Source organism: Dreissena polymorpha, chromosome 12 (assembly GCF_020536995.1).
Source record: "Dreissena polymorpha isolate Duluth1 chromosome 12, UMN_Dpol_1.0, whole genome shotgun sequence".
NCBI classification, from domain to species: Eukaryota; Metazoa; Mollusca; class Bivalvia; order Myida; family Dreissenidae; genus Dreissena; species Dreissena polymorpha.
The window spans coordinates 16192232-16219395 of NC_068366.1; the positions used below are offsets into that span (position 1 = coordinate 16192232).

Consider the following 27164-nt stretch of genomic DNA (forward strand, 5'->3'; position numbering starts at 1 on the left):
GCTATCTTTGAGCTCATTCATTAAAATCTTTACCTTTTACAAACTCCATCCACAATCAATGCCGTACATATTTTTATAGATATTTTTTGTTCAATCTGCGCGTATTTTGAGCGTTTGATCATGCAGTAACTACGAGCAAGTTCCTACGACGAGAACTTGTAATTGAAGCGTGGTAAACGTTACTTACTCATATGAACGAGTAAAGAAGTCGTGGCTACGACTTTACTAAAATCATGTAACATCTGTGCAGCCGTACGTACATATATGAGCAATATTTAATATTGCAGTAGTCAACATACACGTTTTCCTGGGCAATCGTAGCTGATTTGTAACATCTTTATTTAATATAAGATGATGATGATGATGATGCTGCTGCTGATGATGATAAGTGTAAACGGTAAATAAAACCGCCAAGAGTGTTTCTCTGTCTCTTTGTTACATGGCATCAATATCTGCAGCCAAATCTACCCCTTGGTCGCGATATCAGATGGTTCGGCTCTAACCGTTAACCCAGCGGGTAAAACTGCCGATGTTGCCAAACATTTCATTAGCGATAGGCCGGATACAGCCGATAAGCCATAGTTACGTAAGATAACAACTTTCGAGGAATATCGTGATTTCGCTCGAACCCTAGTGCTTATTTCTTATGTAAATATCGTTACTGAATATTTGATCTTTACACAGTTGGTACCTGAACACGATGCAATTTTATTGTTGTGTCAGGCCTATGAGGTATTTTGAAATAAATGTTAGTTTTGCTTAATTAGCTTTACTTCTACAGGTTTATTAAATTTTCTTATACGGACATAATTGTGCATTTTCCAGTCCACCTATAGCTGTCATTCATTAGAGTCGCGTTCTGAGAAAACTGGGCATAATGCATGTGCGTAAAGTGTCGTCACAGATTATCCTGTGCAGTTCGCACAGGCTAATCAGGGACGACACTGTACGCCTACATTGAATTTTTGCTAAGAAGAAACTTCATTTAAACGAAAAATGTCATAAAAGCGGAAAGTGTCGCTGGGACGACACATTACGCACATGCATCATGCCCAGTTTTCTCACATTCCGTAGTTATTAATCAACCGTTTTTATAAACAACAACTAAGATTGATATCAGTACATTTATGCCTTGTGACACTCTCCCATCCTTCTAAATTGGATCAATTTATTTCCAAAATTAGGGATGTCTAGTATATTTATTTCTCTATTTAGAATATTTCTTACAGAAATTCCTTTCAGCAAACAGCGCAGACCCTGATGAGACGCCGCATCATGCAGCGTCCCATCTGGGTCTACGCTGTTTGCCAACGCCTTTTTCTAGACGCTAGGCATAAATGGGCTAATTTTGCTAAAACGCACTCTAGTACAATGCTGTTACTTCATAATAACAAATAAGCTATCATCATTCACCAACAAAACGTGCGTCAGAAACAATACAATCTTTTGACAGGTAAGTTTTCTGTCCAGACAGACGGGCCTTCGCAAATGAACGGCAGAGTCAAGGCTATTTTTAGCAACTCGTTTATGAATGTTCGGCGATTCACATGAGCTTTGAAACAGGATAGCCCCGATATAACAGCCTACCGGTTCAAGGAATGAGTTGAGTGTGTGCCGATATTGTGTTGAATGCCTGTTCGTGTGTGTTGTTGGTGTACTCGTGACGGATTATTTATTAATGCAGATAATTCAGTGTTTTGGGAGAAGTATTTATTTCTTGGGTGAGTAGCAAAATGGTGTTTTTGCTAACAAATGTTCAAAAGCATGTATAGGAATTCGAAGCAGTGGGTCGGCGTACACTAGAGCGTTACCGCAGTGCAGTGACCTTTGTATAGGTCAATGCGTAGTCAAAATAAATTGCCGTCTGCTGTACTCTTGAAGCGCATTTGTTAGATTTATACTGAAAGCGAATAACTTCATTTAGTAGCAACTGGTGATTAACAGAGAAAGGAGGTGAAAGTTGCAAAGAAATGCACTGGAAATAGCGCATCCGTCATGTACCTGAGTCGGGACCGGTTAAATGAGAATCATATTAAAATATGAATGTAACTAACTGTTATATTATCACGAAGTACACGCATGGATATCCGCCCATTCGCTTCTGAAGCGATGTTTAGAATATCCCATCGCTCAGAACAGTAAAAAAATTTTGATTGATCGAAACAATTATCAAACATCAATGAATTAACCTTAAACCAAAATGTTAGTTAAACTTTTTAAAAAACGCCAATCGAATCAATTTACGATTTGCAAATCGAGTTTACCTGTGGTTTTAAGTAAAGTATATTGTTTAATGGGATCTGATTAGTATACATGTACTAGCAAAATCAGTTTGGCTTACTAAGACTGTGTCTCACATTCGTTCAACGTCATATTTATTTTACTTAAAGTTATACTAGCTAGTTTATTTAGTGCATGAATTGAGTTTGTTAAGTTATGCATTAAAACAGTGTACATATAGCAAACATATTGCAAACACCATGTATTATATTCTGAACAATTGTGTACGCACTTTGCAATACTACACATGTAAAATACTCGATAAAGTATGGATATGATGTTTCAATCAAAAGGCTCATCGTGATAACGACGGGCATGATTCATACCATATCAGATTCTAATACCAACCATCGCTACAAATATTTCCACATAGTATCACACATTCAATGGCACTTGAGTATTGATGATTGCTTTACCATAGAACTAAATTCTTTCATCATAACGGGTGAGTTAAGAAGACGGCTTTTTATACAGTCAGGAAATGAAATAAGAAATATATCGAATTTAAGAAAAGAACATCTATCTTTTCAGATCATATTATGCACTTGTCGATAGTTATGTTATTATAAATGAACCGTGCTCTGTGCAAAAGGGGTTTAATGCATGTGCGTACCGTGTCGTCCCAGATTAGCCTGTGCTGTCCGCACAAGCTTATCAGGGACGACACTTTCCGAAAAAACTTGATTTTTGCTAAAAAGAGAGTTTCTTGAAACGAAAAATACCATAAAAGCGGAAAGTGTCGTCCCTGATTAGCCTGTCTTACAGGCCTGCCTTACATGCTAATCTGGGACGACACTTTACGCATATGCACTAAACCCCCTTTTCACAGAGCACGGCTCATATATTAACAAGAATTGCGTGGCAAAGGATCAACAGTTTTTATTTATTTAGCATGTTAACAATATTTTCACGACTCAAAACTTCCGGTGGTTCATGAAATAGGCATTCAGCGAGTTGCTGTATCAATGTTATACAACCTGTAAAAAGTGTGACGGAAAGCATAATTTCTCTAAGATGTGTCAACAGATATGATGATAAGGATTATTATAGTATTTTATGTCAATAATAGCGAGCAAAACAACGCCCTAAATGCCTGTGATCGTTTATGACCCGAACACAATCGAGATGAATGAAACATAAATATATAATTACTCAAGTATTTGTACTCGTTAACCTGTTTTACGTTGAGGAATTGTAAAACAATTTTACCGCTACGAGCTAGCTGTGCTATATTGTTGCGTGATTTTTTTTTTTAACTGTCATTCGATATCAAGGTAATTTAAGCACTATAAAAAGTCAAGTTGATATTTTGTTATACATCTGAATGTGATGATTGACATTTTATTATAAAGATGACAGTTATATTAAACATAATTTTTTAAATATTTTTTTAAGATATTACTTTGTGTGAGAGGTTTAGACGTATTTTTAAAATGCGTTTTTCCTAGATAGTTGATGACAAGTTACTGAATCAGTTGTCACGCTTACCAATTAGTCCGTCTTCCATTTTTTTACCATTTGACATTCCCATACTAGTGATTCAACTCGTCAGACCTAATCGTTTGTTTGTTTAGTCGGATTTCTCGCCGTTTACAACAATATTTACGTCATAACAGATCAGTGGTCAGTTTATCAGATCACACGTTTTTGTGGTTGGCTTGTTTACCTTTACTAAGTCAGAGGAGTTAAAGCGAGATTATACGATTTTTAATATGTGTTAAATTGTAATATATTGATAAATTACGTTACAATAACACAAAATAGGCAAGAAAAATTATACATTGAAGACGAATTTCATAAAAAATGCAGCAAAGACAAATAACCGCCCCGAGACGTTTGTGACGAAGATATTTCGTACATATTTTCCTACAACAACCGAAGCATTCGTCTTTTTAGTTAGTGTTCGTGTGTCGTTATTTTTCGCCGTTGTATACCCTTTATTACTTTTGTTTATTTTTTAAATGACGCTCACTTTCCAGCCATATTAGTAAAAAGGTGACAAGCGTTTATTTCGTATTTAAATTCGCTTTATATCTCGACTTCACTCCCCGCAAAGTTTCTTAGTGGAGCCCTAATTGAGCTTAGGGCCCGATTGGTCATTGTCGGCTCGGATACTACTAACATGTACCCCGGGTACTCTTAAGTATACTTACATGTATCCTGTGTACGGTCAATATACTAAAACGTACCCGGCAAATTTAACGCTAAATCGGTCGTTGTCGGCTTTTTTTTAAATAAATTATATTCACATTTATCTAAATTGTCTGTAAAATGGCCTCTATGTTGTCGAAACTCATACTCAAAAAGTATGTTGGATGCAGTTTTGTTAAAGAGAAGTTTTTGTAAGATAATCGGTAGCGCGTTTTACGACATCTGATTTTGGGCGGGAATACAACTCATGTACAGTCTAAAATCGACCGGGTACTATTAAGTATATTTACCGGGGGTACATGTAAGTATACTTATGAGTACCCGGGGTACATGTAAGTAGTACCCGAGCCGACAATGACCAATCGAGCCTAATAAGGTCATCCCGATAAGAAATTTCTAAGCGAGTAAAGTCGAGATATTGAGCAATTATTACTATGAAATAAAAGCCAGTAACTTTCTTCCTAATATGGCTGGAAAGTGATAGGAATTAAAAAAATACAAGTGATAAAGGGTTTACAACGACGAAAAATACCTGCCTCGACATGGACGTCGCCATCTTGTTTGTCACGTGATTACCCCTCTGTAAGTGCGCATACTGAAACTAATGGACATCTGCCCTACGTGAATCAGAGGTTGGGAAAGGATTATCCTAGAAAGGATCTCTTGATTAAAACCCACACATTTTACGTGGCATGACCGAGGATCGAACCCGCGGTCATTGTGTTTGTAGTCAAGCCCTCTACCAGCTGAGCAACCTTATCGAAAGATTAGCATAGGAAGTACCTTTTTTGAACAGTGATGTATAGAACATGAAGTTTTGAAGTTTACCAGTTTATTGGTGTTTTAATCACCATAATTATCAGCATCAATTGTATAATTACCATCACAACCATCATCTCCTGTGCTACCGCCACAATCTTCGTCATCATAAAAATCAGACTTCGACATCGTAAAAAATTATATTTATTTAAGCAATAGTATTATAAGAAGTAGAAGTATAAGCACTAGTAGAAGTAGCTGTAGCAGCAGCAGCAGTAGAAGTACTAGAAGCAGAAGCAGCAGTAGTACAAGTAGTAATAGCAGTCGCAGAAGTAGTCGCAGCATCAGCAGTAGCTGTAGTTATTGTAATATATGCGACTACAGCAGCACTTGATTTAGTGTCATACGCGAAGTATGCACTGCGTGTTTGTACTTATTTCGAAGTTTATGAGGTCCTTTCCGAGCCAGAGGCTACATTATGTGTGGGCCTGGGGTGTGCCCGAGCACTCCTACCGAATTAACTTATTAGACTCACGAAAGTTGGGGCGACTTTGAAATCAAGCTGCAATTTCCAGCTATGTTGGTGCTTGTTGGTACTGAATTTTTTTTTAATTTTGATGTGATCTTGGGTTGTGCGGAAAACCGGAGTACCCGGAGAAAACCGCACCTGTCCGGTATGGTGACCACTAACCAATCTCACATGCTGCCTAGTATGGTATGCACTGCAATAATAATCAATCTCCTCATTAAGAGGAAATTTTGCGTCCGATGTCGCGATTGGTCAGTGTGTTTTCATTGGTCAATCTCGGCTGTCATCTTAGACATGTTAGACAGGCTGTCATTGGCTGTCAGAGTAACGCATTCGTTATCGATAATACTGACCGCCGTATGTTTTATGTTGTCAGTTGACACGTTATTACATCAAAGGTGTCATAATTAAGACACGAAATATGACTCTATGAGTGTACATTTATAAGTGTTAGTACATTATTAATAGTGTGTTTATAAAACAACTATTGTTGATTTGCGTGTTTATGTGTGTGGCGGGATGTGTGTTACAAATAACATTTGAACATCATCTAACACATTTGTCACCTTGTCAGATCTATGAGAAGTATTAGTTATGCTCTTAAAACTTACAGTACGAGGCATTATTATTATTTTTACTATTTCCTATTGGTGCTTACATATAATAAGATTTACTCTGTTGTTTGTATAAAAACTGTTAAAAGCATGCGAAAAAACGATAATCCGATCAGTATTGTTTTTTGAATTCAATAGCAATTCACGACGACCTGCACACGTAAATGGTACACTATTTTGATCGATTCTTACAGGTACAGCAATCTTATAAATGCATCGTGAAATGTCGCACGGTAGGCGATCACATGTTCACGTCACCAAGATTGTCGTTTTGGTGGTGCTGCTCCTAGTCGCATTCCAATACCTCCTGAACGCCTTATTCTTGAAGCCACAGTCGTTCCTGGTTCTCCGCATCACGCACACGTCCGCGGAGACAGAGGTGAAATCGCCGTTGCCTTACAACCTGAACGCACGTAACATAACACCCGCAACGCTTGGTAACGTGACGCTAGAGAGATGCCCCGTTTTACCGCCATTATTGCGTACGTTGAATACTGTATTCTTATTTTAATCTTAAATAAAATTTAGCGGCTGTTTTTGTTTCGTTAGATGATTATATATTTTCAAGCAGAGGTGGTTATCACGTGACAAACAAGATGGCGACGCCCATGCTGAGACAGGTACTTTTCGCTGCTTATATCCTTCAATGTTTTTAATGCCGCTCACTTGCCGGTCATATCCCAAAGAAAGTGATTTGAGTTTATTTCGTATTAACCCATTTATGCCTAGTGGATTCTCCCATCCTTCTAAAGTGGATCAGGTTATTTCCATAATTAGGGATGTCTAGTATATTTATTTCTACATTAAGAATATTTCTTACAGAAATTTTCTTTAAGCAAACAGTGCAGACCCAGATGAGACGCCGCATCATGCGGCGTCTCATCTGGGTCTACGCTGTTTGCCAAGGCCTTTTTCTGGACGCTAGGCATAAATGGGTTAATGTTCGTTTTACAACTCCATTTTACTTGTAACGTAATTTCTGAGCTGGTCACAAAATTACAGCTCCCACTAAGAAAATCCGCAGCGAGTACAGTCGATAGCGAGTAAAAATACGAAATAAAAGCTTTAATTAAATCACTTTAACGCTGATATGACTTGAGAGGAAGCGGCATTTGTAAATTAAACACAAATAATAAATGGTATTAAACGGCAAAAATACCTGTCTCGGCATGGACGTCTTCATTTTGTTAGTCACGTGATTACCGTCTCCATTAAGGGTGATTAAAAGTTTGCAAGTACAAATATTTTTATATGACCACATTTTTGTTAAAGATCAATAATCTACCCAAACAACCAAATGCTTTCTGAAGCATTTAATCAACACTTTTTATTTGATCATTTCCCATTGTGCTTCACTTTTTTTATAGTGTAATTCTAAAGAATATCGCGTCATGACTTCGAAGTAATGATGTCACTTCACTTAAAAGCAGTGATTAGTATCGATTGATTTCTCCAAACTTTAAATAGATTTTACGTCTCTGCATCAGGAAAACTGGTATGCACACAACATAGATTTTATTCTAATTGTTTTTAAATGTTTCAAACAGTGAAAAACGTAGAAGTTGTAAGGAAGATAATTCCGCTTTCTTACTGGGTCTTTCAAGTTACCATTCCAAGCACAAGATGGTGTCCTAAAAAGGCAAGAGCTTCTAACATGGAGTTTATTAAATAGCATAAAATAAATGTCAGGGTGCAGAATCAACGGGGGTTCCTGCGTTTTACACACGGAATGGACAGAATGTAAACACACCGTTAAGAACTTGATTTTTGCAAATATAGCAAGTTATTGAAATACATTTGCAAAAATCTTTAGTGCATAAAAGAGAGTTTTTTCTTGAAGTACGTGCCGATATCTTAAGGCATTAGAATAAGTCCTTGAATACGTCTGAAATCGTTGACACAACTTCACGTCGCGTGAATCCTAGTCGTCTACAACACAGGTAGTGGGCGCGTGGCCAAGTCACTTTAACACTATCAATATGTCTTAAAACAACATTTTTCATCATTTTGACAAAAATAAAAATAAAAATGATATAATATATATATTATTGCCTTAATGGCGGTCAATTTTCGTAAACTACCCGGTATGTACCATTTTGCTGAGAAAAGTTGCCTCGTGTCAAAAAATGACCAAAAACGGCTACTTGCCAACATAAACTACAACAAAACACTTCTCGAACTCGTAGAAATGCTAGGTCGGCTCTGATCTGACCGAACGTTAAGTGCCGATTTTACAAGACTAAAACTATCGAAATACCCCAGCTACCGAACATAATCCGCATTAATACAATAAACAAATACGAGTTTATCAAGTTTTTTACATGATCCATTACAAATTTTCCTATGCATTATCAACTCTCTGAGTGATGACTTTTTCTCTCACAGATGGTCACGTGGAGGTAGACAAACGGGTTCCGTCATGGACGTCGCTGGAAGAGAAATTCCCGAGTCTCCTTAAGGGTGGTCACTCGCGGCCGCCAGGGTGCGTCGCGCGCCACAAGGTCGCGATTGTGATCCCGTTCCGGGACAGGGATATCCACCTTAAGATATTTCTCAACAACATTCACCCGTTCCTGCAGAAGCAGCAGCTAGACTATGCGATATTTGTCGTTGAAATGGTGTGTATTTATTTACGCGCATGTTTGATTTAACCCAATTATGCCAGTGGACTCTCCCATCATTCTATATTTGATCAATTTATTTCCAAAATTAGGGATGTCTAGTATATTTATTTCTATATTAAGAATATTTCTTACAGAAATTCCTTTCAGCAAACAGCGAAGACCCTGATGAGACGCCGCATCATGCGTCGTCTCATCTGCGTCTGCGCTGTTTGCCAATGCATTTTTTTCTTGACGCTAGGCATAAATGGGTTAAATAATGACATTGGTGATAAATATTATAAAAGAATTGTGGATTTAAATTGGAATCGTTCTGGCAAGGGCCGTTTGAATCGCTAATGCTCCCCCGCTATTTCCCATTGATGCTAATAACGGGTTCCCATTGATGCTAATAACGGGAATATTTTCCCTTACGTTTATTTTAAGAATCATTGCAGAAAATTGCATGAACATCATATTTTTATCTGTTAGGTAAATCTGCTTATGGTTTGTGAAAGTACACCTGCACACTTAGAAAAAAAGTAATCTGCTCTGATATCAAACTGTATTTAGTGAACTTCACATGACCCAAAACAACTTACTAATGTGATATATGGACACTGTGTCTTACACCGTTTTTCTCAACACACATTTTCTGGAAAACAAAACGATGATAAGTTGTTATCATCGTTTTGTTCTCCAGAAAATGTACTTCGAACTTTTACTGTACATGCCTTCTTATATCAGCCCTTTATAAAGTGCACAAAACATTTCGATATGAATGCATTCTAATATCCTATCAATGAAAACGAAATTTAGTAAACACGCCTCCTTATCTTGCCCCCAAATCTATTATGTGAACAGCACGCCCTCTTATCTCAGCTTCTATTCCAGGCTGTGAACGTCACTTTCAACCGAGCACTGCTGATGAACATTGGCTACCTAGAGGCATTAAAGGACTATGACTATCAGTGCTTCGTCTTTCACGATGTCGATCTCCTACCGGAAGACGATCGCAACCTGTACTCGTGTGAACAGAGTCCCCGTCATATGTCTGTAGCTGTAGACACCTTGAATTATAAGTAATTATTTTGGCCGTTGTGTTCTAGCTACGGCTTTTTGTATGGTTTCCGGTATATTGAAAATTTAATACATGCGTAAATGTTACACACTATGATCAGATATGGTTGTTGTGTTTAACTTAAATGATCAATTGGTGTCAATGCTAGAACTGGTTCTCTGTCAATATGGTAAGCACCAAATACTTCAAACAAGAATGATGTGCATGTTTACGTTACACAACATACACCTATTTTAAGTATAAAACGGATAATAACAGATGTGCACACAATTATTATGGTTTTTAATTTTTACCCTAACACTTGACACTACATATACTAAATATGGAAATATTTAACTTTCATTTGCACAGAGCTCTATAAAGATACTGTATATGGGTATCATTTTGGGGGTAGTGCACTATAATACATTGATAATACATCTCTGTGCCACAAAATTGTATTTTTATCACATGCCATACCCTGTTTCCCATGTAATGCAACCATTACATATTATTTTTATTACACACGTGTAATACAACATTTTAAAGCGTTTTCATTGGCTTTGTTTTCATTTATTGACCAATCGCATTTTGTTATTTTGCGGAAATATGACGTCACGAAATGTAAACAACATTCGGGATTTATCATTATGTTTGTGTAAATATTTATTTAACTTGCTCATTAAAAAGCATGTGATAAAAAAGATCTGACACGTTGTCATATCATACCATATTTTATTAAACTCGTCCAGGAAATTCGTTAGTAAGCTCGCTAAAGGCTCGCTTGCTAACACAATTCCTGAATTCGTTTAATAAAATATGGTACGATATGACAACTCGTGCCAGATCCTATATGTATTATGTAATCATACAGTTCGATTATTTGGTTATGAGGCTTCATATAGAGATAACGAGGGAACGTTAGTTGTTTATCCGACTATTGAACTTGTTAACTTCTGCTTTGTTTTAGAAAAATTGCAAGCATAAGGTAAGATAAGCATGTAATGTAAACTATACTGCAATTAGCATTGCTTTTTGCTTGGCAGACTTCCATATGCACAGCTGTTTGGCGGTGTAAGTGCCATTTCCCGAGAGCATTTCCAGGCCATTAATGGTTTTTCCAATCTCTACTTCGGATGGGGCGGGGAAGATGATGACATGTACAGAAGGTAGGTGACAATAATGTACTATTGCTTTCAGCCGCACCCTGGGAAAACAGGGCTTAATGCATGTGCGTAAAGTGTCGTCCCAGATTAGTCTGTGCAGTCCACAAAGGCTAATCAGGGACGACACTTTTCGCTTTTATGGTATTTTTGGTTTAAAGAAAGTCTCTTGATAGTGTAGTGTTTTCACCCGGTTAGCTATTCGTGGGTTTTAATGCAATTATCACAACCGCTAGCAAAGATAATATACAAGACTACTCACATAGACATCGACTGGAATCCACGTCTGGACGGCACCAATCGTCCTCGTCGTCTTCGAGGGAACTTGTCGGCTTCACGCGTCGGCTCGTCGGGTACACTCGTCGGCTCGTCGGGTGCACTCGTCGGCTCGTCGGGTACACTTGTCGGCTCGTCCACGTCACGAAATGGCACTATACATGTACTTCTGGGAATACACTTCCAGGCAAACACGTACTTAAACACACAGTCACCGGCTTACATACACAGTCACAGACTCACTTATATCTTCTGGGAATGGCCTTCCAGGTAAATACGTGTTGAACGCACATAAAATACAATATAATACAATACGCACAGGCTCACAGCTAGACACTGGCTTACATACACAGGCTAAACCCCCTGGAACTACTTACGTACTCAGGGTTACACGCACAGGTTCACAATTACAGGCTCACAGTTACCGACACACATATACAATACAATACCATAAAATACAATATAAACTATACGCAGGCTCACTATTTCACACACAATACTCACATAGGGACATAGGCACATAAACACATCTACTCACCTCAACGTCCCGTGCACAAGAGACCGTACAAACTCGTGCTGCCCAGCATGCACTATATCGATTTGTCGCTGGTTCCCAGTCACGAGGTATGTGCGCGTTTTGTAGGCCGGGCACTGGCACAACACTCCTCCCACTTTTCTCCTTTTGGGACGACGCCACACGGCGAAGGAATCGTACCGGAGCTACCGATGAAGTAATAGTGCCCCTCGCGTAAGCACCTTGACCTAACACCTCAAAGTCAGGTCTGCATGCCGGCCAGCTTTCGTCCGACCTCTCTGTCTGCGCAACGTCTGCAATATACAACAACTAAAGTTAATGCATCTCCATTAAACGTCAGTACCCATTGGCCTGTAATATAATTATTAAAACAATACACAAAAACAAATGTTTAATATCCAGCGACAGGTCATCCTGTATATATATATATAATTTAAACAAACCGGTCCGTACCAACAAAAATAACACACCATTGACTCAAGTGTCTCAATATGCCTCTAAACTCGAGTGTATTAGTATAAAAATCAATTCAGGTGCCTTATCAAAGCTTTTTGATTCAATATTCTAAAAAACAAGGTCAGGTTACTCCTGTCCTTTTCTTGTCTACACAATGAATGGACAGGAGCACCCACCTTACAATCCATTTTCACAAATTTTAACAAATAAAATAGCTTATCAAATAAAATCATAAAATATCATACAAATACATCCCCTCGCAGCCCAAATGAGAAGGCATACGCCCTCTGCATGTGACTGCATAATATAAATAAAAATCCTCTTGGTTATATTAAAATAAAAATCACAAGAAATTTAACTTTCTAAGGTAATAAAAATCCTCTTGGTTATATTATAATAAAAATCACAAGAAATGTAACTTTCTAAGGTACTACAAATGCGTTAAAATAATATCTAAGTGACAAAAAGGTTAAAAATATAAGAATAAAAATAATCTTATTTTTGTCCAAATAATACATATAATTGCTTTTAATTTTATATAGAGAACGTTCATTTTGCAACATAATCATTGACATTATATGGAGGAAAAGACAACTAAAATAAAACTATTGTACCCACTACATTCCTCCCACTTTCTCCTCTTGGGCCGCCGCCCTACGGTCGCACCCAAGGCAGAAGAGACAGAGACTCAAATGGGACCATGATCCCCCTCCTGCAGGCACAGGAGTGCATTCGCCTAGCAGGGTAAATACAGACCGCTGCATTCTAGAGGTCAGTGACCAATATGTTTCTTGCATAAGAAAATTTCCATCACATTAGTAAAATAAAAAAGAACATTCTTGTCGGCTATCGTCTGACAAGTACAGTCACTTATGTATTAGAATGTGGAGATCACACTGAGAAATAATGTACTTTACAAAAATAAAAACAAAATAAAGTGTACATGCACCTGGAAACACCTCCGGCCATTAACAAAAAATGAAATTGATGCATCATGACAGTTGCCGTCAAGCATGGTCACATAAAAAATTCAAAAGACCTGCAATACCACTTCCGGTCACAAACAGTATGGAGTGTGACAGTGGTCGTCCGACAGTTAGATAAAAAATAAGAAATGGAAGAAAGCACTTTCCCATAGATTCATGGAAAATAAAAGAACCCATCCCTGAGTGAGCAAAGCACTCTATATACAACATTATAAAAAACAAAGTACGGATTGCACAACAAATCTGGGACAACGCGTTACTCCCATGTATTAAACCCTCTTTTCACAGAACACTGTTCATATTAAGAATTTCTATTTTAAACAAAAATGGGGTAACACCGGAGGTCAGATAAAGTTTGCATGAAAACATCCTCGGAGTAGTAAAAAGAATCACAAAAATCAAGTGCAACTGCGATTGCAGTTCCGAGATACTCTCCTCCAGGGTATTAATCTCTGCGGCAATCTCTTACTATATTGCTGTTAGCATTAAGTGACAGCCATTTTCTCACAATCTTAGGTTAGGAAGGAAATCTAACAATTGCATATCCTCTGCCCACAATCTTGGGTTAGGAATTTTTATCCTTAGGTAGTTATATTCATATTATTATTATTTATCTATTTACTCGTACTATTCATTTATTATTATTATTATACTATTATTTACACTATTGAATCTTCTGATGCATTTATCTGCTAAACGTTATAGATGTTGAACTCTATTAAGGGAGGTAACTAAACTGACACACTGCGCTCAACAAAACACCAAAGATTAACCAAACACACCGGCTGGGACAGCTTTTAATACTATTACAATAAATGGATAAAGAATGAATCAGAAAACCTCTAGCAAAATCCACATTATCTTAATTGTTTCCGTATAGTTTGATTGTATGCTGATATCTATTTTTTTTAGCAGATGGCACAAATACAAATTTCTTCTTTACAGATGTTTTTATTTTTAATTTTGTTCTGTCTGCTATTCACACAACATTTCACAAACCATGCAACGTTTCACAAACAGTAAATTGCATCACATCGATTGTAAACCATTTACTTGTGCAATCACGAGGTCCATGGAAATTGTTTGTGAATAGCAGAGACAAAACAAGTTGCTTTTCCCTAGCTACCTTATGACTCCAAAATGACAAAAATCGTTTATATTGAAATACATGTAGTTTGTGTCTGTGCATTTTTTTTGTACAGTAAACATTTTTATTGGTAGTTCTTTAAGATGTATATGTTAAAGACCGGATATGCTGCTATTACCTTAGTTCAATTGATTGGATTTTCAGCATTTTTTAAAATAGTTTTGCATTTATATCTGTTTTCTGTAAGAGAAGTGCTAGGGAAAAGCAGGATACCAGGAAATACAATTTGGGACGACACTTTATGCCTATTCATTAAACCCCCATTTCGCAGAGCACTGCTCAGATTAATTTCAATTTTATAGTTCCAACAATATTGCAATAAAAGACGGGGCTTAAACTGAGACAATAGGACATATATATTCAAAACAATCTAATCAAATTAATCAAAATGTTTACGAGAACTATTACTTATATACACCGCGTACTCTATGTAATATTCATAACAACAGCTTTTACTACTACTACTACTACTACTACTACTACTTCTGCTACTACTACTACTACTACTACTACCACTACTACCACTACTACTACTACTACTACTACTACTACTACTACTACTACTACCACTACTACTACTGCTGCTGCTTTTAGTGTTACTACTAGAGATACTCCGCGTACACCGTAATACGTTATCAACACCGCGAATAGAATGTCACTGCAACTTTACTGTAATTTTTTTTTAATTGGGGGTCTTTTGTATTTTGCATTGTTTTCCTAGTTTTACTAACAATTAACCTCGCCATTTACAATTTTAGGCGGTTCTTATTTTGGAAGTTAGACGCTCTGGTGGTCGCCAACCTAATTTCCACCGCTGGGACCGCTCCCAGCGGCGAGAGCTAGAGGGTCGCCACCCTTTGGAACCACGCCTAACAAGTCTTCGAACACCACTTTCCCAGCTGTCATCTGGGGTAACTCGGCATCCGCATGCGCCGCCCTCACGGCGGTCACACGCGGAAACTTCTGTCGCCCGTCTGACAGGGACTGGCCTTCCGGTGGCCGGAGTAGTTTCAGCAGCTTTTCGTTGGGCTATTTTGGCCCCCACCTGGTCGGCCCTGTCGGTCGCCATGTTTTTAGCCGCCTCCGCAGACTGAACCGCAACGCGCTGCACGCGAAATTCACCATCGCACACAGGATCTCCATGGTCTCCTTCAGTGCTTATGTCGGTACACACACCAATGTGACCGACAACTTCGCGAACTGTTGGTAGCGCCAACGGCACCGCGTCATCGACGCCTTCGGTGAACTTGTCTTCTCTGCCGCCGACGCCGACAGTCTCACCGTTGCCTCCTTCAGTGCTTATGTCGGTACACACACCAATGTGACCGACAACTTCGCGAACTGTTGGTAGCGCCAACGGAACCGCGTCATCGACGCCTTCGGTGAACTTGTCTTCTCTGCCGCCGACGCCGACAGTCTCACCGTTGCCTCCTTCAGTGCTTATGTCGGTACACACACCAATGTGACCGACAACTTCGCGAACTGTTGGTAGCGCCAACGGAACCGCGTCATCGACGCCTTCGGTGAACTTGTCTTCTCTGCCGCCGACGCCGACAGTCTCACCGTTGCCTCCTTCAGTGCTTATGTCGGTACACACACCAATGTGACCGACAACTTCGCGAACTGTTGGTAGCGCCAACGGAACCGCGTCATCGACGCCTTCGGTGAACTTGTCTTCTCTGCCGCCGACGCCGACAGTCTCACCGTTGCCTCCTTTAGTGCTTATGTCGGTACACACACCAATGTGACCGACAACTTCGCGAACTGTTGGTAGCGCCAACGGAACCGCGTCATCGACGCCTTCGGTGAACTTGTCTTCTCTGCCGCCGACGCCGACAGTCTCACCGTTGCCTCCTTCAGTGCTTATGTCGGTACACACACCAATGTGACCGACAACTTCGCGAACTGTTGGTAGCGCCAACGGGACCGCGTCATCGACGCAGCCAATCTCATCGTTGTCTCCTTGAGTACTATCGTCGGTGAACACCCCAGTGTCACGGACGACTCTTTGTACTGTCGGCAGCACCAATGGAACTACATCACCGACGCACCCAGTCTCATCGTTGCCTCCTCGAGTACTATCGTCGGTGAACACCCCAATGTCACGGACGACTCTTTGTACTGTCGGCAGCACCAACGAAACTACATCACCGACGCGGCCAGTCTCATTGTTGCCTCCTACAGTGCTCTCGTCCATGCACACCCCAATGTCACGGACGACATCTTGCACTGTCGGCAGCGCACTGACGGCTTCTTCCAGCCACCTAACCTGGAGCTCCATCCAGCAAGCCGTAATCTCCACCCCCAAGTTGGACACCTGGGCGGCCAGCCCGGCATCTACCCCCCCCCCCGGGCCCCGCGGAGTCTACTCACCCAAACCACCATTAACCCAATCAAAACCAATACCCAACCAAAAATGGCAACCAGCCTACACAACCAAAACTAAATTCCCCAACAACCACCAATCAATAAAATCGCCATCGCCGCCCCCTCCACAAACAATCAACAAAAACTCTATATTAAACTGTTTCTGTCTTACTCTCCAAACAATTATGCAGTCTAGTCTTAATAAGACATCAGACCCAAGATCCCAAATCTTTACACGATACATGCACAGAAGTGTAAACACCGTCGCCAATAGAATTCTTGCCACTTAACATGTTATGTTACAAAAATATAATAATTTACAATATGTACAATTCTTGACAACGTCTGACATCTGTCAATCCATGAACCAATTCATGCCTGTGTATGCAACAGAGTTTGATCAGGAAATACATGTGGATGATTTATGGAATGACGTAACTTGGATTCACAAATATCAAACATTAGCACTAAATCTATTATAAATTCGTCAATAAATCTCCAAATAGACTGATCAGTAATATGATTTTTTAATGAATGTTTGGCTTATGTAGAAATGTCAACACGGTATCCGCACAACATTTAAAATCAAATAAACGTTGACAACAATATCCTTAACTCAACAACATGAGCAGAGGATGATGACAGATTTTCTTAAAATATGTGTTAACTGAACACAAATTTCATTTTTAACAGTTTCACTGTTATCTGTTATTAAAACAATTAAAATAGAAGGACTTTACAAAGAAGGGTCATTTTCAATTCACAACGGAACAAAAATTTCTTAATTTCTTTAAGTAGATTTAAAATATTATTAACAAAAGGTTATCTTCTGTTCAAATCATTTAGAAAAACAACTTTTTAACTAAACTATAACCCCCCCCCCCCCCCCCAATACTTTTCTTTAAAAAATAATAATCTTCAAATAACTGTGGAATCATAAATAGGTAAAACATAGATTGTAAAAATAATGATGAACAACTAGGCCTGGTTGCTCAAAACTTTAACAGCCATTTATGGTAACAGTCTGTAAACTTCATACCCCAATACAATTTATTTTAAAGGAAATGTTATAATAATATCCAACATTTTCGAATTATTCAAGCAAACACATTTGTTTACAAATAACTCAATTATTATAATGTTAACCATAAAATCTCAACTTTATCCAACAATAATTGGCCGTGAAAGTTTTGAGCAGCAAAAGCGCTGTAAATGACCAGCACTCATTCAAACATACACACACACACACACACACACAAACACACACACTCTTAGTATCTTATCACCATTTTAAACTTTACACTGCCTTGTGGACATGAACTCCAAATTCTGTAAATCATTTAATCTTATTTTTATGAAATACCGATAGAAAATATATTTTTAATTATTTTAACAGTTCTGTCAATTTGGACGCATGACCTCAATATCAATATTCATTTGCTGAAGATATTCCAAGTTTTTTAAACCTAGTTACTCAACCATCACAATACACAATTAAATACCACAAAAGCACACAAATAATAGCACAATGAAATGGTTCGCAAAAATCTTTCACATTATTTCGACCCCTGAAATCCTTATGTTTTCACATGACTTTTACATCTACTAAACATAACTGATTAAAAAAAAGTCTACATTATTATCTTGATGGCCTTTTTTTATACAACATTAACCGTATCAAGTTGAAATAAACTATTCACAAACTTTATTGTACAAAAAGCCTTTTTGTGCGCAGAACAAAAGTATTTAACATCAGCAAAATGTCTTCAGAAAAACAAATACAATATGATGTCCTAATGCCAAATTAAACTGAGTGACAATGGTTACATCGAGATTTAGATCGTATTTGCTGGATACAGCTGTGGAAAGGTGTTGGAAAAAGTGATAAGATTTCCACCCAAGAATGAATGAGAATATGTTTTTAAGTAAAACTATTCATAGAAAAAGGTGAAAAATAAAACATGACTACGCTACTTTGGGATCTGCTAAAAGGTTTTAGTTTTTTTTTTTTTAATTGGCTGCTGTGGTGGGACAATGCCGAGACAAAAGTACCTAGAATGATGGTGAATTTAGCTTTCTCCGATGATCTCATTTACTTTGCATTGGTGTTAAAACCATATCAAGCAAGTCATATGTGTGTTGCTGGCATCCAATGTGTTATACAACAAACCGTCATAAACATCAGACAAGACATGCAATGGTATACGCATTTTCATATTACAGGTTGAATCAAGGGAAGCAATATCAAATGCACATGTGCGAGCATTGTTTGAACTTATATCCTTAGTGGCATGTGGTTCTAAAGGAGCATTGGCGAAATTGACTTAATTGTAAAAAAGTACAAAAAAATCACAGAGTTTGTATTCCAACTGAATATATGTAGAAGAAAAATAAAAACTGCAAATAAAAAACACGCCGCTTTAACTTGTAGTTAAGCACCAATTTCATCATCAATACATCAGCAATTTACACTGCTATAATTTTATACAGCAGTCAACCAAACACGTTTTTCATGAACTGCTGCGCACAGAATACGCGCCAACTAATCACGGGAAAATTGCCAATAAAAAACACGTGGCCGTCCGTTGATTACACACGACTAAAATAGACGAAAAATGCGTGCAACTGTTAAATTATAGAAATAACGTTTTAAAACGAACACAGAACTTTAAATTAAATTTGATGCGACGGTCCAAACTAAATTTCACGATGCCGATTTATTTGCAACAAAGTTATATATAGAACTAGCCTAACCGTTAAAACACAATTACACAAACCCCACCCGTACTACCATTGTAGTGTTTTCACCCGGTTAGCTATTCGTGGGTTTTAATGCAATTATCACAACCGCTAGCAAAGATAATATACAAGACTACTCACATAGACATCGACTGGAATCCACGTCTGGACGGCACCAATCGTCCTCGTCGTCTTCGAGGGAACTTGTCGGCTTCACGCGTCGGCTCGTCGGGTACACTCGTCGGCTCGTCGGGTGCACTCGTCGGCTCGTCGGGTACACTTGTCGGCTCGTCCACGTCACGAAATGGCACTATACATGTACTTCTGGGAATACACTTCCAGGCAAACACGTACTTAAACACACAGTCACCGGCTTACATACACAGTCACAGACTCACTTATATCTTCTGGGAATGGCCTTCCAGGTAAATACGTGTTGAACGCACATAAAATACAATATAATACAATACGCACAGGCTCACAGCTAGACACTGGCTTACATACACAGGCTAAACCCCCTGGAACTACTTACGTACTCAGGGTTACACGCACAGGTTCACAATTACAGGCTCACAGTTACCGACACACATATACAATACAATACCATATAATACAATATAAACTATACGCAGGCTCACTATTTCACACACAATACTCACATAGGGACATAGGCACATAAACACATCTACTCACCTCAACGTCCCGTGCACAAGAGACCGTACAAACTCGTGCTGCCCAGCATGCACTATATCGATTTGTCGCTGGTTCCCAGTCACGAGGTATGTGCGCGTTTTGTAGGCCGGGCACTGGCACAACAATAGCCAAATCCAGTTAAGGCGGAAAGTGTCGTCCCAGATAAGCCTGTGCAGACTACACAGGCTAATCTGGGACGGCACATTACACACATTTATCAAGTCCAGTTTTCCCAGACCGCGGCGATTTTATTTTTACCCCCAACAAATTTGATGCGTGTTGAAGACTGCTGTGTGTGCTGGAAGCCAATTAAAGTGATATTATGGGCATCTAACAGTTTATAGGTGTCTATCGCAACCGTTGTTTATTTTTGATGTTTTCACTTTATATACACTTATATTTGTTAATAGAACATCAACATATTAAAACATTATCCCGGAAAGAGAAAAATAATGCATTGGAATATCAACCGTACTTTCGATTGACAACTGGTCATGCATGTACGATGTAAACCTAAATTTAGTTTTAGTGCAGATTCGTTCATACGACACAAAGACACAATTTTGTTTTACGGATCATTTCGGCTTAGAGGACTGGGTGGGTCACGTAAGATTTCAAATATAAAATATATATTTTTATAAACAACTAGTAGCAAGATGAGTTGCAGATAATTGATTAGTAACCATATTTTAACTAACTCTTTTGACCTGTTAATTCTTTTCAGCTCAATTAAGCAGTGAAAAATGCCCATAATATCACTTTAACTCATAAGTATAATTCGCCACTTTTTGTTAAAGGTTAAACGAAGTTTCGCCATAGGTATAGTGTAAATGTTAAAATTGGATTTATGCTAATTAATGACTTAATTAGTTTTTATGTATATGAATGACTACAACAGCAATGTTGCTATTATCAGGGGACAATAAACATAGCAGAAATGTTGTTTTTCGTTAAAATGCGGGGCCGGTATTCGGCGCCATTCCTAATGGAAAAAAGGAAATATTTGTCCCAAATGGGACCGAAAAATTCTCAATGGAAGGTGTAAACAAATATTTTGTTAGATCTCAATATTTAGATCCCATCCAGCTCGACTAGGTGCATCTTAGTATACTAGTATATAATACTGAAAACACTTATATTCTCAATTTTGAAGCATTTGTTAGCAAAAGAACAACAGCATCAAATTCCAAATTTTAATCAGAACGCCGCGATTGTTCCCAATCCAAAGGGACCCGGCCCAATTCTCAAAATGGTGAAAAACGCTGCTTACAAATGCTCAGAAATTAAACAAGTAATGTGTAACATACTTAAAATTGAATGCAATTATTTATCAATTTATTTTATTGCATACAACTTAGTCCGTTTTTTGTCCAGGATTCTGTACAGTGGTTTGACAGTGACTCGCTATGCTCCCACAGTGGCCAGATATAAGATGTTAGTCCATGCCAAAGACAAGTCCAATCCGGACAGGTACACTGTTTTATCCATGCTCATTGAAACAAGACATTGCCTCGCTTTTTGAAAACGGTGTTTAATGCATATGCTTAGCGTCGTCCCTGATTAGCCTATACAGTCCGCAAAAGCTAATCAAGGACGACACTTTTAGTGTAAACTGGATACCTGCTAAGAGGACACTTAAAAACGAAAACGACAAATACAATAAAAGCGGAAAGTGTTGTCCCTGACTGCACAGGCTAATCTGAGAAGACTATTTACGCACATGCATTAACCCTTTGAGTGCTGGAACCGAATTTAAAAGGCCTTTGCAAACAGTTTGGATCCAGATGAGACGCCACAAAACGTGGCGTCTCATCAGGATCCTAACTGTTTGCTATTCGGATAGTATTCTTTGAAAAAATTGAAAGAAAATGCTAATTTTAGAAATTCAGCAGAAGACAATTTAGCAGACGACAAATTCCCCAGCATGCAAAGGGTTGAGCGCAGTTTTCATATAGCAAGGCTCACTTATAAGCGTTTGAACAATTTTCCTGCAATATGATGAAGTACTATTTGTTGTTGTTCTTATAAATATTTACTAGATTACATTAGAAGTTAACCCATTTATGCCTAGCGACTAGAAAAAAGGCATTGGCAAACAGCGAAGACCCAGATGAGAAGCCGCATGATGGGGCGTCTCATCAGGGTCTGTGCTCTTGCTTAAAGGAATTTCTGTAAGAAATATTCTTGATATAGAAATACATATACTAGACATCCCTTATTTTGGAAATAAATTGATCCAATTTAGAAGTATAGGAGAGTCCACTAGGCTTAAATGGGTTAATATTAATGACTGCACTCAAGAGATGTGCGAATACACGTCAGGGAAACTTCACACACTAAGGCATTTCAAACTACATTTACATCCACTGTTTTGTCAAACAACAGCAGATGACATTGCCAGTTCATTGGCGTATTTCCTATACACAAACCGAAGCGATTAAATTCACCAGGTCAAATTAAAACACACACAACACACACACACACACACACACACACACACACACACACACACACACACACACACACACACACACACACACACACACACACACACACACACACACACACACACACACACTAAAGGCCGCATTTTTCTTTCAATTTGTATGTTTGGTCATACTTTTATTACATAAATTTCAGGATTGGTCATGAAATCAATTCAACGGTCATTCTCTCTCTTCCTTTAATTTACTTTCGGTATTTGTCAGTTATTGACATACATATGAGCTTTTCAGGACGAACAACCGTGACATGACTGTAATGCTGTTTAACAACCGTGACATGACTGTAATGCTGTTTAACAACCGTGACATGACTGTAATGCTGTTTAACAACCGTGACATGACTGTAATGCTGCTTAACAACCGTGACATGACTGTAATTCTGTTTAACAACCGTGACATGACTGTAATGCTGTTTAACAACCGTGACATGACTCTAATGCTGTTTAACAACCGTGACATGACTGTAATGCTGTTTAACAACCGTGACATGACTGTAATGCTGTTTAACAACCGTGACATGACTGTAATGCTGTTTAACAACCGTGACATGACTGTAATGCTGTTTAACAACCGTGACATGACTGTAATGCTGTTTAAACCGCCAAAACTACGACTAGACAAACACACGATATTATTTTTTTCCTTTTAGATTCCATTTACTTCGCACCACTAAGGCTCGACGCTTACAAGATGGCGTGAACAACCTGAAGTACACAGTTCTGAAGAAAGAATATCGCCCATTGTACACCTGGATATTAGTCAGTGTCAATGTGACAGAAATTCAAAACGAGATTTCACATAAACCAAGCGGCAGCCCATTGGTAAATAAGACAAACTCCAGTGCTTCATCTGTTAATTCCATAAAAGCTACCAACGAAACAGAACATTCGAAAACAGACGCTAAATCCGAAATTCAGCAACCGGGAGCTAACAAAGCACAGCTAGCTCAACCGGCAGCTACAAAACTGGTTTTAGGTCGGTTAAGACCGGTTAGGATTAGCTGGATACCAAGGGGATTTGTTGGCAATTTGCCAGAAAATCTGACCAAAGTGGATCCGTTGCCTGTTATAGAGACACCAAAGGTTGCAAAAACGGTAGAGGAGTTGAAACAACAGCAACTTGCATTAAGGGAACAACATGAAAATAAGACAAACAACATCGACAGTGTGAATAGAACAAACGAAGATATCGATCCTAAACAGCAGGTGTTAGATCTGTTGCAGAAGATGCATCAACAGCAGCAGCAACAACAACAACAGAATGAACAACACAGTGATCAGATGTTTTCGCAACAACAACAACAAAAGCAGCAACAACAAATCATAAATAGCAATCAAAATGACCAAATTAACAATGAGAATGAGCGTCAGAAACAATATACGTTATTACAAAGTAATTTTCAAAATAGTTTACAACAAAACTCAGAAGCACTACAGGTGGTAGTCGAACAACAGATTATAGACCAAGACCGTGAATCTCAACAACAAACTGCCTTGCAGAGTAATGTGCTGCAGATTCAAGAGAAACAACATCAACAACAACAACTGCAGCACCAACAACATCAGCAGCACCAACAACAGCAGCAACAGCAGAGACAACCAGAACAACAAGAGCAGCAACATCATCAACAACAGCAACAACAACGTCAGCGGCTATTGTCTTCAGACTCCATTGTTGTTGTAACCAGTTGACCCCCACATTAGTATAGTGATTAACAACTTTCAGTCCCCTAAAACTAGTTTGCAGACAGACCGGGCGGAAAACAGAACAGCTGCGGGATGAATGGAAATAAAGCGAAGATGTGTCAGTGACTAGTATAATGGACTATCAAGAATTATGATCTCACCACAGTGAAGTGGTAGTGCAGCTGTTGACAGCCTTCGATATGGATGTGATAAAGGTCGGACCAAATAAGACTCTTCCTGGGAAAACTATGCTTAATGCATATGCGTCAAGTGTTGTCCCAGATTAGCCTGTGCTGTTCGCATAGTCTATTCATGAACTACAGTTTTCGCTTTTATGTTATTATGGTTTTAATTTAGTATCTTCTTAATAAAAATCCTGTTCAGGCAGAAAGTGTCGTCCCTGATTAGCATGTGTGGGCTGCACAGGCTAAACTGGGGTGAAACTTTACGCACATGCATTAAAGCCCAGGTTTTCAGAGCGGGACTAATATAGATGTGATAAAAGTCTAAATAATTCAAATAGTGATTTTTACGCAAAGAAATGTGATATCGTTTGAGAATGGAAACAAAGAGTATATGTAACAAGTGTTAAAATGGTTGAACTTAGTTCTAAGTATTACTAATAATTTATAACCCTGTGCAGGACTATCAACCTCTGGCGCAGAAACATTTTGTTGAATTCATATGCATTTTGTATATAGATAGTTTTTAATGTTCATTATTTCCATTAATCGTAAAAAATATGTCTTTATAACCTTTTTGGCTATATACGGAAACAAGGTTCGTTTGATATACATGTATCAAATCTGGTTCAATCTATTTTCTTCAAATATTTTGAAAGATATTATCGAAGGGCTTTGTATTGTTTTAAGAATGTTTGTTCAGGAACAAATCGTTTGCAAATGGGAAAATTTACGCGATGAGCCCTTCAATAGACATGATAATTTGTAACAACGAGAGGAGGCTACAGGAAACACTAAAAGTGGGCATTATGCGCTGCATTTGAACCTTCAAAATATAGCAAGAACAATATATCAAATCATAAATGTATAAATGTGAGGCAATTTCTTTGTTTCCGGGACAAAGCCATTCTTTCACTCACTTTAGTGTTTTTTATTTTAATAAAATTAATATGCAAAACGTGAAAACGTTTGTTTCTTGTTTCATTAAATCTGCATTATACATATGAATATGAAGTCCTATGATTGATTGGTACATTTAGCATGTCACTGTAACTGGAAAAGTTTTACTGTATAAAAGTCTGCATGCATTAACTATATTTGTTACACATGAGATGCAACAGATAAACGATCTTCAAAATGCACAAGCGTCTTGATTTATTTAGGAATTATACAAGTTGGTTTTTTAGACTTTAAATGCGTGTAATATTTATGTGTTTTGAAGTTGCGATAAGTTGCGATAAATTAACTTGTAATTGTCACATATTTTATCTACCATCGTGCTTGATATTTAATTTGAGGTATTGTTTTTATACTGTCAATAAAATTTAATTTCTGTTTTAACGTATTTTATATAAGTTGATTCGAACGATAAATGTAGCTATGCTGCTTTATACTGCAGGACTAATTTACGCTACAGTGTTACGGTCAGTTATACTGCAGGACTAATTTACGCTACAGGGTTACGGTCAGTCAATATCATATTAATAGTAAATTAATAGTCTGTTAACTTCAGAATTGAACTTAAATATTACAAGAAACTAGCTTCTCAAACATTTAAAATATGTGAACATACCCACGTGGTTGCATTTAGCACGTGCGTTCAAGTTGTACCATTTTATTTGAACAAATTACTTGATCGAACAATAATATTACGTTTAAGTTATAAGGAGCTCGGTTTGAATTCCCAAACAAAGGGGGATTCATATAAAATTATAAAAATGTGTTGGAATTGTCTTTCATTATGAAACATTTCAGCGTTCGGACGAAAACGCAAAACAAGAAAAATATGTTAACACACTTAACCCGTAACCTTTAAGATTCTTATTTTGACGTGTTTGTTCCCATAGAAAGTTGAAGACCTTTATTACTAGCTTAAAGTGTTAAAAGGCGTCATTTTCAACCCTTAGTTACTGATGAGCAGTAAACAGCACAACACCTGAACAGACTGAGAGTTACTCGCAGGCAGTTCTGGTTTTATGTTGTTTGCACGTAGCCATAATCACTTTGCTTTTAAAGTGGGAAAGGGTTAAACCCCATCCTTTATTGTTTAATTCTCATATAAAAACTATTGAATATCACTTCATGGTGTGAGACATGCGAGTGACAACGTAGTACCAGAAATGATAGTAAGTAACAAGCGATAGTAATGTAAGATGGATTTCATATTAATGGTAAAGGTGGCAATCCGTGATACTTTAACTCTTTCAGTGCTGGAACCGAATTTTGAAGGCCTTTGCAAACAGTTTGGATCCAGATGAGACGCCACAGAACGTGGCGTCTTATCAGGATCCAAAATGTTTGCTAATCTGTAAGTATTCTTTGAAAAAAAATCGAACAAAATGCTAATTTTAGAAATTCAGCAGACGACATTTTAGCAGACGACAAATTTCCCAGCATGCAAAGGGTTAAAGGAATACCGTCCCATATAATAAAGATAA

The 27164-nt window shown here is 38.2% G+C and overlaps 1 protein-coding gene and 1 long non-coding RNA gene across 2 annotated transcripts; one reads left to right on the forward strand and one right to left on the reverse strand.

Moving 5' to 3' along the window:
- Window positions 1–1571: 1571 nt before the first annotated feature.
- LOC127853632 (beta-1,4-galactosyltransferase 3-like) lies at window positions 1572–25692 on the forward strand. Its single transcript, XM_052388307.1, has 7 exons — window positions 1572–1721; window positions 6528–6815; window positions 8719–8951; window positions 9828–10015; window positions 11040–11162; window positions 21730–21825; window positions 23509–25692. Exons 2-7 carry the CDS (start codon window positions 6545–6547, stop codon window positions 24548–24550), a joined length of 1953 nt encoding a protein of 650 aa, XP_052244267.1. The 5' UTR covers window positions 1572–1721; window positions 6528–6544; the 3' UTR covers window positions 24551–25692.
- LOC127853633 (uncharacterized) lies at window positions 9878–20481 on the reverse strand. The gene is made up of 4 exons (XR_008036704.1): window positions 19804–20481; window positions 11971–12260; window positions 11419–11587; window positions 9878–10003 (listed from the first exon to the last, which is right to left on the reverse strand). It is a non-coding gene; the product is annotated as an uncharacterized LOC127853633 (long non-coding RNA).
- Window positions 25693–27164: the final 1472 nt, after the last annotated feature.

Coding starts and splice junctions, on each gene's coding strand:
- LOC127853632 (XM_052388307.1), top strand. CDS start 6,545: ATGCATCGTGAAATGTCGCACGGTAGGCGATCACATGTTCACGTCACC. Junction 6,816..8,718: donor CGTTTTACCGCCATTATTGC/GTACGTTGAATA, acceptor TTTCTCTCACAG/ATGGTCACGTGGAGGTAGAC. Junction 21,826..23,508: donor GACAAGTCCAATCCGGACAG/GTACACTGTTTT, acceptor TTTTCCTTTTAG/ATTCCATTTACTTCGCACCA.